A 15132-nucleotide genomic window follows, 5' to 3' on the forward strand; every position below is an offset into this window, starting at 1 on the left:
GGACTCAGCAGTCTAGTATATAAGGATTGTGGTGAGGATCAGATAAGGTAAGATAACATGAGAAAACCTTGTTTGCAAACCTGCATTTAAATGTTTGTATTATTATTAATACATTCTAAGATAGTACCAAAATAAATTTTTTGACCAAATTTTCTAAATCTTTACCAAAATAAATAAAATAATAGCATTCCACCAAAATTGCTCTCTCCAAAGTAGCCAGGGTGGCCAAGTTGCCAAATCCAATGACCTTTTCTTGGTCCTCTTTCTCCTTGATCTCACTTTAGCCCTCTGACCCTGCTGGTTAATCTCTACTCCTTGATATTCTTTTCTCTCTATACTTATGGGATGCCCCCCAGTTCCCCTCCTACCTCTCTGACTTCTTCTCAGTCTCCTTTGCCAGCTTCTCCTCCAGATCATGCCCTCTTATCATGGGAGTCCTTCTGGGCTTTGTGCAGGGTCCTCTTCTTTTCTCTTCCCCCTTTGTACTGCTTCCTTCACCTGGTGAGCTCACCAGCTCCCCTGGATTCATCACCATTCATTCATTCATTCATTCACCATCTCTCTGTTGAAGACTCTCAGATTTATTTATCCAACCCTAATCTCTACAGTCTCACATCTTCTACAGCCTGTTGGACTTCTGGACCCAGAGGTCTCAGAGACATTTTAAACTCAACATGGCCAGAACTGAACTATTCTCTTTCCTCCCAAACTCACTGCCCTTCCCTATGACTGTGGAGGACACCATCACAACCAGTCCTCTAGACTCATAACCTAGGGGTCTTCATTCTCTCACCATCAACCTTTCACCTCTGCATTATCTCTCCCCAATGGTACCCCCTTCTCTTCTCTGACACTGTCCCCACCCTGGCAAAGACCCTTATGGCCTCACACCTAGACTATGCCAATAGCTGCTGGGGGAGGGGGCTCCTGCTTCAAGCCTCCCCCTGATTCCAGCCCATCCTCCAACACTAAAGTGATTTTCCTATAATTCAGTTCTGATCATGTCATAAACCACAACCTTCCTCCCACCCCACACACAGTCAACAAACTCCAGTGGCCTCCAGAGTCCATAATAAAATCCTGTTTGGCACTGAAAGCCTTTTATACCCTACCTCTCCTCCCTGCACTCCAACCCTCCACCTTTCCAGTCTTCTTTAATCTCACTCCCCAACACATCCTCTGACACTAGCCTCCAGGCTGCTTCATCTCTGGGCATTCTCTGAGCTGTCTCCAAGCCTAGAATGTTCTCTCTCCTTTGCCTTGATTATTGACTTCCCAATTCCTCTTAATCTGTGGGACTTTCCTCTGCTATTTCTCGTTCATCTTGTAGAGAGCTTGTTTGTACAGAGTTATCTGCTTGTTTCTCCCCTGTTAGACTGTAATCTCCTTGAAGGCAGGGATCTTTTTTTTTTGATGCCCTCTTGTACTTACCCACAGTAGTGTCTTATTTGTCCTGTCCTGTCCTGTCCTCAAGTATTCTACCACTCCATAGTCTCCAAAGTGATTTTCATTAAGGACAAGCATTTATTAAGTGCCTACTATATGAGGTCCTGGAAGATACAATTACATTCTTTTAGAAAATATTTAAAATTTTAAAATCTGTATTTTTTTCTAATTATACGTAAAAACAATTTTAACCTATTCAAAATTTTTTTGAATTCCAAATACTTTCCTTCCTTGAAACAGTAAGTAATTAGATCTAGATTAGACATGTACAGTCATGCAAAACAGATGTCCATATTAGCCATATTGGTTGGGAAAGAAAACATGAACCAAAGACCTAAGAAAAATAAAAATAGTGTGTTTCTACTATTTTTTCATTTTCTTTCTTTTTTGTAGTCAAGTCTTCTTGTAAAAATGACTATTGTGGAAATGTTTTATATGATTGCACATGTATATCCTGTGTCAGATTCCTTTCCATTTCAGAGAGGAAAGAATGGAAGGAGGAAATGATAGAATTTGGAACTCAAAACTTTAAAAAAAGGATGTTTAAATTGTTTAAAATACATAATTGAGGAAAATTAAATATTTTTTTAAAATAGTATGCTGTGCATAGTATTCAGACACCATCATTTTTTCTCTGTAGGTGGATGGCATTTTTTACCATAAGCCCTTCGACATTACCTTGAATCTTTATATTGCTGAACTACAAAAGCACTCACCATTTGCTGTTCCTGTGTACAATGTTCTCCTGGTTCTGCTCACTTCACTTTACATCAGTTCACTAAGTCTTTCCAGGTTTTTCTGAGAGTCTCCTGATTGTCATTTCTGTACAATAGCATTCCATAACATTCATTTACTTTAGTTTGTTTAACCTTTCCCCAATTGATGGGCATCCCTTGGATTTCCAGTTCTTAGCCACCATAAAAAGAGCCACTACAAATATTTTGGTACAAAAAGGTTCTTATATGTTTTTTATCTCTTTGGGATAGAGACCTGGAAGTGGTATTTTTTGTTTGTTTGTTTTGAGGCAATAGTATTAACTGGCTTACCCAAGATCACACAGCTAATAAGTATTAAATGGCTGAGGCCAGGTTAGAATTCAGTCCTCCTGACTCCACGGCCAGTGTTTTATCCACTACCCCCTAACTATTCCCTAGTAATAGTGTTAAAGGGTATGCACAGTTTTACGACCCTTTGGACATAGTTGCAAATTGCTCCCCAGAATGGTTAAATCAGTTCCCAACGCCAACAATGCATCAATGCCTGTTTTGTTTTCCTCCAGCCCCGACAACAATGACATTTTTTCCATCATTAGCCAATCTGAGAAATATGAGGTAGTATTGAGGAGCTCACATTTTTTATTCATATTCATTAATTCATTTTTCAAACTCTGGATCACAGTTGTATGATACTATCCAATACCATATATTCCTTTGGACACTTCAGAGGGGAAAGGAGCCGGGTACAGCAGTAACTGGACAGGATTATCTGTGGGAAACTGAATTTATGCTTCTTCCTAAAAACAAAGGCCCATCTTGTTAACAGCAAAGCTTTTACAACATACTGTAATACTGAGACTCCTGTCACAGGACAGCAAAATCTTCAAATGATTAAAGCTGTAGGTCACGCAGAGAGTTGGAAAGGTATTCAGGAAGTAAGAGATTTTCTTTGTGTAATGGGTTGTGATGACAAAAGAATTCTTGTCAAGTGACCAATATCCAGATGATAGCATTTATCAGCTCTCCATCTTTAGTGGGACTTGGACTCACAAAGCTACCACATGATACGATGGATGAAATGTGTTACGGGAAGGACTAAAAAAGATATCAGACAAGTCCACTTGGTCTATGCATGTCATAAGAGCGAGGCTGGATAAGCTTGGAATAACTTGTCCTCTGATGGTTCCCCCACAGCGTCAGCTATCTAGAGGCAGACCGCTCACATTCCAAGGAGAGCAGTCCATGTTAATCCACTATTTCCTAACGTTGGTGACTCCTGAGTACTCTAGGAAAAAACCAGACACCTCTTGGCCTGGCTCCCGTTGTTCCATCTGGCCACAGTGGATGTGACTCCGGGTCCCTCAGATCTGGCATAAACTTGCACTGGCCATTCTGGAAGGATCCAGAATTACTTCCCCCTCCCCCATCCCCTCCTTCCCAAATTACCGGGTGCACATTTTGTGCTTGGTCTTTGTATGCTTCTACCAGTGCCTGTTTTCTTCCCTTATAGAACATAACATCCCTGAGGGCAGGGGCTATTTCATTTTTCTTTGTATCTCTCACACCTAGCATAGTGTCTGAAACAACTTGGAGTTTTCCTTCTGTGTCTCCTACCTTCCCATGATATGTACTTCTTGATTGGTTGGCTCTTGGGGAAGCCTTGCGTGCAGAGTGGCTCCTCTAGGAGGAGCTTTGGGGAGGTGGGACCCTGAGAATTTGAACTCTGCTCCTTGAGTTTGGGGTGTTCCAGGGGCTCTGAACTCACGGGCCAGGGGGCTCTCCCTCCACTGCACCCCTGGGCTCATGGCTATGTCCTGGGATGGGAATGAGGGTTAAGAGATTGGCAGAATAAGGTGGCTTTTTGCTTCTCCTCCCCTGGAAGGTGATAGGGAAATGTCCAGCATGGCTGAGGTCCCCTGGGTGGTTGCATCTTCACCTGGGGCTGGGAGCAAGCTGCTGACTGGCTGAAATGTCACCCATGCCCAGGAACCCTCCCCCAGGCACCTCAGGCCAACAGAGGCTGGCTTTGCTCCCAGCCTCAGGGCTAGGTCCCCAAGGCCCCCCGCCTGACCCTCCCCATCCCCCCCACTGCACTGGCAGCATCTTCCCCAGCCAGGGCCCAGCATCGGGACTAGATGTGGGCATCAGGGCTGGCGTCCAAGCCCCGTGGCCTCTGCGGTTCCAGGACGTGCTTTCCCTGGGCTGGCCTGAAGGAACTGAGAAATGAGAAGCAGCTTTCCCTGCCACTTGAAGGCAGTTACGGCCTGGCTTGGGTTGCATGGGGAGTGTGTCGAGAGTGAGGAAAGGGCTGACAGCTGAGCCTCCACCCCTCCTGGCTCTGTGGCCTGAACCTCCTCAAGGCTTGGGGGGAAGAACCCAGCTGACTCTGCCTGAAATAGAAGAGGAGGGTGGGGAGCCCTTTGGGTGGGTTAGGTCTGGGCTGGCAGAAGTGGGTGTGGATGCGTGTGGTCAGGGCTCAGATACCACGCAGGCAAACTCAGTTTCCCCAAAGGTAAATAAGGGGGAAGAGGGCAACCTGGGGCCCATTCTGAAGAAGGATCAGTTGAAAGAACTGGAGAAAACTGAAGTGGAGGAAAGGGACTAGGTCATGTGGGGAGGGGCGGGTATCAGATGAGTCCTTTTAGACCCCAAAGGAAAGAACTAGGAGCAAGTTGGGAGTTAGAGAGGAACCGGTAAGGCTGGTGAGCAGGAGAAGCTTGCTGCCTTCCCTCCTTGGAGGGCTCCGTCAGAGGCTGGACTGCTGCCTGGTGGAGGGGGCTCCCTGACTGTGGAGTGGCTCCCAGGTGGCAGAGGAGGGCTCCCAGGCAGTGGAGGGTCTCCCAGGTGGTGGAGGGGGCTCCCAGCAATGCTAGGAGAATCCCGCTGCCCTTGGGCCACCGAGACCCAAGGCTTTGTTCCCTTATTTGCCCTGGAGGGAACTGACAGCCTTCCATGCAGCCACAAAGAACAGGAGATTCAGCCCACTCATCAGGAGAGGTGGTGACAGGGCCACCCACAAGGAGGTCCTCTGACTCCATGTCCCGTTTCCCAGGCCAATGGAGGCTCCCTTAGGACAGGCTCAATCATATCCTTGTTTCTAGAGTCCCAGCTCCCAATACAGTCCCTTCCATGCACATTTTAGGTCCTCAATAAAAATTAAAGAGGAGAGGGCAGGGGCAGCTAGGTGGCACAGTGGATAGAGCCCCAGCCCTGGAATCAGGAGGACCTGAGTTCAAATCAGCCTCAGATACTTAATAATTACCTCACAGTGGTGGTCTCTCCCAGCTCTGGTGGGAAACCTCATGTCTTGTGAGAAGCCCAATCTCATCAAATAGAAAGGGATCTGGCTCAATCTTTCTGGGTGGTTGGACTTGGAGTAGGGAAGACCCGAGCTGGTAATTGCTCTGTGTGAGCCTGGGTGTCTCCCCTTGAGTTTCCTCATCTGTAAAATGGACACAATGACCCTCACGGGAGCTGGCTTGCCAAGGCCCTTCCAATCTTTGCCAAGGAGGGCAGGCCCGCAGGTTGCCCCTCTTACTAGAATGCCAAGCCTGGGACCTGGGTCCTTAGCAGGATGCTTCTTCTTGCTCTCTCCAGTCCTCAGTGATGTCTGTCTGCCTGGCACGCTTTCATCCCAACCTGGTGGTGGGCGGCACCTACTCCGGCCAGATCGTCCTCTGGGACAACCGCAGCCACCGGGGGACCCCAGTGCAGCGGACCCCCCTATCTGCAGCTGCCCACACGGTAGGTCTGGAAAGCCACGAGCCAGAAGGAGCTGAGGGGCATCCTTCCAACTGGGGCGGACCCAAGGGAGGACACTAGGCCCGCCCCAAACAGCTCTGCAGACCCCACCCCACAAAGCTCCTTGGGAGGGGGAACTTTTGCTCCAGAGTCTGCCGTGACAACATAATCCCCGGGGTTAGAAGTCACCATCTCCAAACCATTTCCCGTAATTTAGTTAAACGGGCCAGAGCACAGGCCTTTCCTGGGGAGAACGACAGGTGGGTGTTGCAATTAGTGGGGGGGGGGCATGTCTCTCTCCATGGCTTCTCTCCTGACATTCAGGATAAATGATACTCTTTCTCCATATTGCCCAATTGAGGGTCTGGAATACAAGTGGCCCATTGTTTCCAGGTTCCTGGCCAGGAGAGGCGCCCCATTTGTTTCATCTGTGGGGCTCCCACTCTTCCTGGGCCGCCCAGGGAACGCATCTGCTTCCAGGGGGGCAGATTGCATCAAATCAGGATCAGGGGAGTTTGCCCACATCAGGGTGATGGTGATGAGGAATGACAAGCCCAACTCAAAGCTAATGAGACCTGGCAAGGGCCTTCCATCCAGGCAGGCAGGGAAAGGAAGTGCCCACAGTCTTGGGAAATTGGTCTCCCCATTTGGTTCCAATGACTTAGACATGATTGTGCCCTGGCTCTCCTGGATACACTGGCCTGGGACCCAGAGGCCAGGGAGACACCCAGGAGAATCTGGATGAACCCTCCTGGCAGATGGAGAAAAAACAGGTATTCTTGGCCATGTGGTCCAGGGCATGGGGAGCACCCGGCTGTCTTCAGGCATCTGAAGGCAGAACCTGGAGCAATGAATGTAATTTGTGAGGAGGCTAAATTAGGCTCCACACCAGAAATACTTCCTTATGATAAGAGCTGGGGGCTGCCTCAGGAGGTGATAAGTTCCCTGTCAAAGCAGATCATCAAAGAGAGCTTGAGTGACCATCCCAGAGCTTGAGATGCAGGAACCTCAGAGGCCCAATGGACCCCTTGTATCATGAGGAGGCTGAGGCCAGGGGGTAAAGTGACTTGCCCCAGGTGGCACTAAATGCCTCCTATGTGGTGCCTAGGGTAGATCCCCTCTCCTCTGTCCCAACCTCCCCCAGACTGGAGGGGAGGGGTCTGGCTTAGTTTGGGTGAGAAGCTGCTGGGACATCTTCTGGGTTGTAGGTCATGCCCACACATTGCAAAGGGACCCATTTAGGGGCCAATCTCCAGCAATCTTGAATGTTTCTGGGAATCACCAGTGTCTACCAGTTAGGACCAGGCAGAGAAAGTCCCGGAATCCAACCCCTAGAAAGCCTTCCTTGGACTCCAAATAGAGACTGGACAACCACTGGTTGGAGATAGTTGGAGGGGATTCTGTTGGGGGATGGGTTGGCCTGACGGTCTCCTGAAGTCCCTCCCCATCTTCTGCTGCTGGGATCCAGGAGGTGGCATATGGTGAGCAGCTGCCGGGCCAGTTGGTGGCCTCCCATCATTCTAACAAGGGGCTCAGCTTAGCTCTTGTTGGGGACTTTCCTGATTCTGCTGAAAGATGGTTGGGGAGGACAGCACCCCCTCTAGATTTCTGGACTCTGGTCAAAGTTCAAATTACCTTCCAGATCATGGCCTGCTCTGCTGGCAGTTTGGTTCAAAGAAATCAGGCTCGAACCCAAAACCAGGGCCTCTCTAGGCAGGTGCAGGGTAGCAGTACCATCTCTTACCCACAGCCCTGGTGGAGCCCATTGAGGTACATCTTCTCCAGGCTCTGGTGGGCTGTCTGGCCTCTCACCTGCTGTCTCTGTCCACAGCATCCTGTCTACTGTGTCAACGTGGTAGGCACCCAGAATGCTCACAACCTCATCACTGTCTCCACCGATGGGAAGCTGTGCTCCTGGAGCCTGGACATGCTCTCCACTCCTCAGGTGAGTGGTCTGCCACTGAGGCAGGGTGACCCAGGGATAGGTAGCCAGACACCTGCCTGCCAGTCTAGAAGGGGCTGCAGGAGAAAAGGAAAAAAGGGAGCCAAGCCACCTCCCTCCATCTCCCAGTCATTGCCTCCTCCTCCTCCTGGAAATATCAAATCGCTGGCCTTTCCCCTAGGAGTGTATTAACGGTAACTGATGTAAGGTAATATGGTGAAAATGGTTATTAATAGTATTTCTCTGTCTCTGTCTCTGTCTCTGTGTTTCTCAATCACATAGGGGCTTAGGGTGCAAAGGGGGGCATGCCCCTTGTGGCAGAATTGATAATTGCACATTCCACATGTTGCGGTTGATGGTCTACCTATCTGGGTGTCTTTCCCTCTTTGAGCCTCGGTTTCCCCCTCTGTAAAAGGAGAGCACTGGGTCTGTGACAAGTGAGCTTCTCTTTTGAGGGGGCATGGTTGAGAAGACAGTTCAAGGGTGAGACTGTGACTTCCATGAGGTTGGAGAAGTGAAGGATGGGGAGCAGGACAAGGGGGTTGGAGGGTGCCCTCTTGGCCAGTGAATGGCCAGAAGGCTGACCTGAGCCCCTCCTTCCTGTTACAATAACTTGATATTTTCCTCTGGGGACATTTGCCTCGCAGCATACCTCCTCACCCTAGCTCCCCAGGAGGTCTGAGCTTCCTGACCATCTAGGGGGAGCCTGGACATCAGCTCCTTTGAACCCTGACTCTTGAAGTTGCTCTCATAAAATGATGTTCCAAGAAAGTCTCTGAGGTCTTTGGTGTGGGGGGAGCAAGGAAGCTGGAGCCAGTGGTCTTGAGGCAGAGTTCCAGGCTATTGTCAGCTTTCTAGGCAGGGCTGTGTGGGTCTCCAAGAAGTGGGAACTGGTGATGCTTGGGGTGAAAAGCCCCAGCTCTTTGGGTCAAATGACCACTAGATGGTATTTGTGACAGTGGACCAGTAGAAAGGTGACGCTGATCTGTTTTGGCAGGAGAGCATGGAGCTGGTGTATAACAAATCGAAACCTGTGGCGGTCACCGGAATGGCCTTCCCGACGGGAGATGTCAACAACTTTGTGGTGGGCAGTGAGGAGGGGACTGTCTACACAGCTTGCCGCCATGGAAGGTGATTTTCTATTTGTCTCTCATTACTAATAACTGTGTGTTCTGAGATAGAGCCAGATGCTGGCACTTGGCCTCTAGAAGGTCTGTCTGAGTTGTTGCAAAAAAGGAAAATGAGCTGTATTGAGATTGGGCTAGGGAGCCATTTGGCTCTCAAGATCCTCCTTGGGCTGGCATGCCAATGCCAATATGGCATATTGCCGGGGGCAGGTCTACGGAAACCTAAGGAATCTGGGAAGATGTCTGGGAAAGGTGGATGAGAAAGATGGAGACATCCAGTTCACTGACCACCTGCTGGGGGGAGGCTGTGGTAGGAAGCAACCCTGTCCCATTCTCAGGGGAGAAGCAGGGGCACACCAAAGATCTCAGTGGATGAGCACACAAAATCAATTCTAGTGCTTGTCGTGGCATCTCCTGCCTGATGTCAGGGTCTTCTTCAGGAGCCTAGGACAAGCATCACTTCAGAACCGTTACCCTCATTATTGTTCAGTGTTCAATCTACCCCAGGACTTCCATGAAGGAAATCCTCATGGGAATGGAAAAGGGAAGGGTTCAATACTAGGCTGGGGGGGTGAGACAATACTAGGAATACTTGCAATACTAGGCCAGGCAGAGGGTCAGGCATCTGAAGATCATCCAGACCTCATGGGCCTCAGTGGCCACCAGTGCACCATGGAATGGACTCCTCCTGAGTCTCCTCAGTGAAGAACCCTCTTGTTTATTGTTCCAGAACATTTGCTAAATCTGAGCTGGAAGTGAGGAAGAAAAAGGAAGGAGGGTGGGAAGGAGGAGAGGGGCTGGGGGGAATGCTCCATACAGGCTTTGGTTTAACTCATCTCCCCACCCCCAGCCTGGAGAGCCTTCTGTCCCTGGCTTGGGAGGGATTTCATTTTGGCCTTCTCTGGAAGGGAGTCCCTTTTGGAGGCTCTAGCACTGCTTCTTCTCACCTACCCAGGGAAAGGTGCAAATCCCCCTCCATAAATTCAATGAGCTCCTGATCCTGTTTCCTATAAATCTTTTAAGTTCTGGAAGGAGCAAGGCTGGTTTCTCCAGTGATCACCTCGGAGATCAGTTCCTCATGTTCATTAAACTGATGGGAAGGGATGCTGGCCAGAGCATTGCTCCAGGTCCTGGCACTCACTGGGCATGGCTTCCATGCCCACCGAAATCCTTGCTGGCAGCCTAGGAGCACTGGCAGGTGGGGAGTGCCCCCTCTGCACAGTGACGGAGGAAGGGAATGCCCTAGGATTTGGCAGCCCAGCCACATTCAAGGCCATGCACACATGGAGCTGTGAAACGCCTTCATTTTGGCATCATTGTTGAGACTCCTAATTACATGTGACTGCAGGGACAGTCTGGCATGAGAGGAGATTGTTGGAATCAGTGCCAGGCTGCCTGGAGCTCTGGCAATAGGTGGCATTTAATTAGTGTCTGGCCAGCGTCCAAATGAGCTCATTCTCTTTCAGAGGAAAAGGCTATTGTTTTTCTTTCTCCCTTCCTTCCTTTCTTTCTCTCTTTTCCCTCCCATCTTTTCTTTCTCCCTCCATCCCTCCCTTCTTTCTCTCTTTCTTTCCTTCATCCTACACTCCTTTCCTTCCTCCCTTCCCTTCCTTCCTTCTTTCCTTCCTCTTCCCTTCTTTCTCCTCTCCCTCCCTTCCTCCCTTCCTTCCTCTTCCTCCCTCCCCTCCTTTCTTTTCTTCCTTCCTCCCTTCCTTCCCTTCCTTCCTTCTTTCCTTCCTCTTCCCTACTTTCTCCTCTCCCTCCCTTCCTCCCTTCCTTCCTCTTCCTCCCTCCCCCTCCTTTCCTTTCTTTCTTCTTCCCTTCCCTCCTTCCTTCCTCCCTCCCTCCCTTTCTTCCTCTCTCCCTCCCTCTATGCTCCAGGCCCTTTCACTAAACTACACCCACACCTCCCTCCCTGTGCCATTTTCTGGGTAGACCTCATCTCTAGATCCTATTCGGCAAGAGGAGGACATAGGTGTTCTGACATCCATGACAGGAGTCATCTTTGAGGGGGAGATGCAAGTCTGGACTGGAAAGAAAATGTGGGTTTTAAGGATATCCACTGAGTCTGTCCTCTCTGATCTTCTTGCAGCAAGGCTGGCATTGGGGAGGTCTTCGAAGGACACCAAGGACCAGTGACAGGAATCAGTTGCCACATGGCCGTGGGCCCCATTGACTTTTCCCACCTCTTTGTCACCTCATCATTTGACTGGACAGTTAAACTGTGGAGCACCAAGGTAAGAAGTCCCAGACTGAAAGTCTAACTGAGCTCTCTCTGCTCACCTGAGTAACATCCCATCTCTCTTCAGGTTTTCTCAGGCCACCTGGCAGGCCCACCTCAAAGTGTGGGCCTTGATGTGGGCCTCAGTGTGTCCCTGAGGCTTTTCCCAGGGCAAGATGCATTCCTGGGCTCTTAATAGACAAGTATTACTTTTACAGGGTTAGGGTCGGTCAGGCAGAAAGCAGCCCCTCCCCTGGAGGAGCTCAGCAGGATAAAAGGAAGTGGGGCGAGATGATCAACAGAGGGAAGACATTAGAATTAAGCAGGATTGGGGAAGGCTTCCTGGAGAAGGGGGTGATAAGGGAGGACACTCTAGACCCAGGGAACAGTTGGAGAAAATGCTCAGGAATCAAGACATGAAGGAGGCTTGGGCACAGGATTCTAAGAGGTTGGCGAGGGCAGTAAATTGTGAGAAGATGGGAAAGGGAGGTGGGGGTGAATATAAAGGTCAAGCAGAGCCTCTTTTATTTGATCCTGGGGGTGAGAGGGAGCCACAGGAGTTTCCTGAGTAGGGAGGGACATGGTCAATCCTAAATTGTAGGAAAATCAATTTAGAGGCTGAATGAAGGATGGACTAGAGTGGGGAAACCCGAGGCAGCTATTTCAACAGGCCAGACGTGAGGTGATGAGGGCCTGTATTGGGCTGGGGGCAGTCTTAGAGGAAAGAAGGGGGTATATTCAGGGGATGCTGCAGAGGGGAAGTCAGCAGGTATTGGCATAACCTGGGAAGGTGGGGGAATGAGAGGGAGGGTGAGGAGTTCAGAATGATTCCTAGGTTGTGAGTCTAGAGAACAGGTTATGGTGGCATTCTCCATAGTAACAAGGAGTTATGTTCTCACCATGTGGAGTTCTTCAAGATGTTCAACAACAGAGAGATGAGGGGCTGGAGAAGTGGATGGAATAGACTCACCTCTAAAGAGATGGACATTGAATCCATGGGAACTGATGAGGTGGCCCAGCCCTGGACCTCTGGAGCCCTTTGCCTTTAGTGGGTCTTAGTCTGAATGAAGATCTAACCAAGGTGACCAGTCAGCTTGGTAGGAGGGTCAGGAGAGAGGGCTCCCAAAGGTCCGGAAAGAGTCATCCATCAAAGACAATTCACAAGAGACTTGTCCTAAGGAAGGAGGGGAAGGGAATGGAACAAGCCTACTAGATGCCAGGCCAAGTGATAAACTTTATACATATTACCTCACTGAGCCTCCCAACAACTCCTCCCTGGAGACCCTTGAACAGAGGTTAGGAACCATTTGTGAGGGACTAGACCAAAGAATTTCAATGCCTTCAGTCCCCTGGTTTCACTAAGACTGCCTCTAGGTCCTGTGCACTAGGAAAGAAAATATATCTAGAGCTGACCATGCAGGTGTATATAAGAAATAAAATAGCTAAACTAATTTCCACAGGATGCTAGAGCTATTTAACAAGGATTGCCCATGCCTGGAGAAGCCTCTTGTAGCCCTGAGGCCTTGGTCCTGCTGGTCGATGGGATCTCTTTGGACTCCAGACTGGGACTCTGCCTACTGGCTCTCTCCATGCCTCCCCCCCTAGCCATTCTGCTCCCCACTTCCCAGGAGGGCAGCAGTAGCTCATGGACATGAAGGAGGCCCTGTTGGGGCTGGGTGGTGAGAACTCTACTAGGAACAGGGAGACCTAGACCTTCCCTGTCATCCCCTTTTGGGGACCCAGGAGTCTACAAGAATTCAAATGAAAATGTTTGCCATAGGAAGCTTGCTCTGTCTCATTGACTGTGTACCCTGATTTGTCAATTGATGGGCATCCCCTTAATTTCCAATTCTTTGCCAGTACAAAAAGCACTGCTATAAATATTTTGGAGCATGTGGGACATTTCCCATTTTTTATGATTTCTTCTGGATATAGATTAGAATTGGAATTGCCTGGTCAAAGGGAATGAACAGTTTTATTTTGGGGCATAGTTCCATATTGCTCTCCAGAATGGTTGGATCCATTAACAATCCCACCAACATTGCATCAATGTCTCAATCCTTCCAACCTCTCCAACACTGATCATTTTCCCTTTTCCTTATTTTGGCCAATCTGATAGATGGCCAGAGTTGTTTTAATTTGCATTTCTCTAATCAATAATGATTTGGAGCATTTTTTCATATGATTATATATGGCTTTAATTTCTCCATTTGAAAACTGTCTATTCATATCCTTTGACCATTTATCAATTGGAAAATGGCTTATAACCTTATAAATTTTATGCAATACTCTATATATTTTAGGAATGAGACCTTTATCAGAACTCCTGGTTGTGAAGATTATTTCCCAACTCTCTGCTTTCCCTCTAATTTTGGCAGCATTGATTTTATTAGTACAAAAACTTTTTAATTTAAGAGAGTCAAAATAATGCAATTTGTAGTTTATAATGTACTCTATTTCTTGTTTGGTCATAAATTTGCCCCCTTTCCAGAGAACTGAAAGAATTTATCCATGGTGCCACCCTTTATGTCCAAATTCTGTACACATTTTGAGCTTATTTTGGTATAGGGAATGAGATTTGGTTCTATGCCTAGTTTTTGTCATATATTTTCCAGTTTTCCCAACAATTTTTGTCAAATATTGAGTTCTTATCCCAGAAGATAATGTCTTTGTGTTTGTCATTTACTGCAGTTTCTTTTGAACCCATCCTAATCCATTACTCCATTTCTTATTCAGTACCAGGTAGTTTTGATGAATGCCACTTTATAATATAATTTTAGGTCTGCTAGAGCTAGGTCACCTTCCTTTACATTTTTTTTCATCCGTTCTCTTGCTATTCTCGACTTTTTGTTGCTCCAGATGAATTTTGTTACTATTTTTTTCTAACTCAGTAAAATAGTTATTTGGTAGTTTAATTGATATGGCACTGAAGAAGTAATTTTATTTGGGTAGAATTGTCACTTTTATTCTATTAGTTCAGCCTATGAGCAATTGATACTTTCCCAATTATTTAGATCTGACTTTATTTGGGTGAGGAGAGCTTTATAATTGTGTTCATATGGTTTCTGGATTTGTCTTGGAAAGTAGATTCCCAGGTATTTAATGTTGTCTATAGTTACTTTAAATGAAATTTCTCTTTTTTATCTCTTGCTCTTGGGCTTTGTTGTTCATATATAGAAATGCTGATGATTTATGTGGGTTTATTTTATATCCTGCTACTTTGCTGAATTTGTTAATTATTTCAAGGGGTTTTTAAGATGATTTTCTCTGGTTCTCTAGGTGTATCATCATATGATCTGCAAAGAGTGAAAGTTTTGCTTCCTCATTGCCAATTCTGATTCCTTCAATTTCTTTTTCTTCTCATATTGTTAAAGTTGCATTTCTAATACTGTATTGAATAGCAGTGGTGATAATGGGCATACTTGATTCTCCCCTGATTTTGTTGGAAATGATCTGAGTTTGTTCCCATTACATATATTTATTGATGGTTTTTGATGGATACTATTTATTATTTTAAGGAAAACTCCATTTATTCCTAAACTTTCTAGTGTTTTTAATAAGAATGGATGTTATATTTTATCAAAGACTTTTTCAGCATCTATTCAAATAATAATGATTTCTGTTGGTTTTGTTATTGATATGTTCAATTATGTTGAGTGTTTTTTATAATATTGAACCACCCCTGCCTACCTGGTATAAATCCTACCTGAACATGGAATAACTTACTGTAATCTCATTGCTAAAATTTTATTTAAGATTTTTGTATTGATATTCATTAGGGATATTGGTCTATGATTTTCTTTGTTTTGGTTCTTCCTGGTTTAGATATCAGCACTATGTTGGTGTCATAAAAGGAATTTAGTAGAACAACTCCATTTTTTAAAAAATAGTTCATATAGAATAGGGATTAATTGTTCCTTAAAAGTTTAGTAGAATTCA

The 15132-nt window shown here is 47.1% G+C and overlaps 1 protein-coding gene across 1 annotated transcript in view; it reads left to right on the forward strand.

Moving 5' to 3' along the window:
• Positions 1-15132, forward strand: part of DYNC1I1 (dynein cytoplasmic 1 intermediate chain 1) — a 149271-nt gene that overhangs the window by 105114 nt on the left and 29025 nt on the right. Inside the window, exons 11-14 of the mRNA XM_074195358.1 lie at positions 5760-5906; positions 7735-7848; positions 8843-8976; positions 11065-11209. Coding sequence (XP_074051459.1) covers positions 5760-5906; positions 7735-7848; positions 8843-8976; positions 11065-11209 — 540 coding nt within the window. The remainder of the gene's footprint in view (positions 1-5759; positions 5907-7734; positions 7849-8842; positions 8977-11064; positions 11210-15132) is intronic.

This window comes from Macrotis lagotis, chromosome 7 (assembly GCF_037893015.1).
Source record: "Macrotis lagotis isolate mMagLag1 chromosome 7, bilby.v1.9.chrom.fasta, whole genome shotgun sequence".
Classification (NCBI taxonomy): Eukaryota; Metazoa; Chordata; class Mammalia; order Peramelemorphia; family Peramelidae; genus Macrotis; species Macrotis lagotis.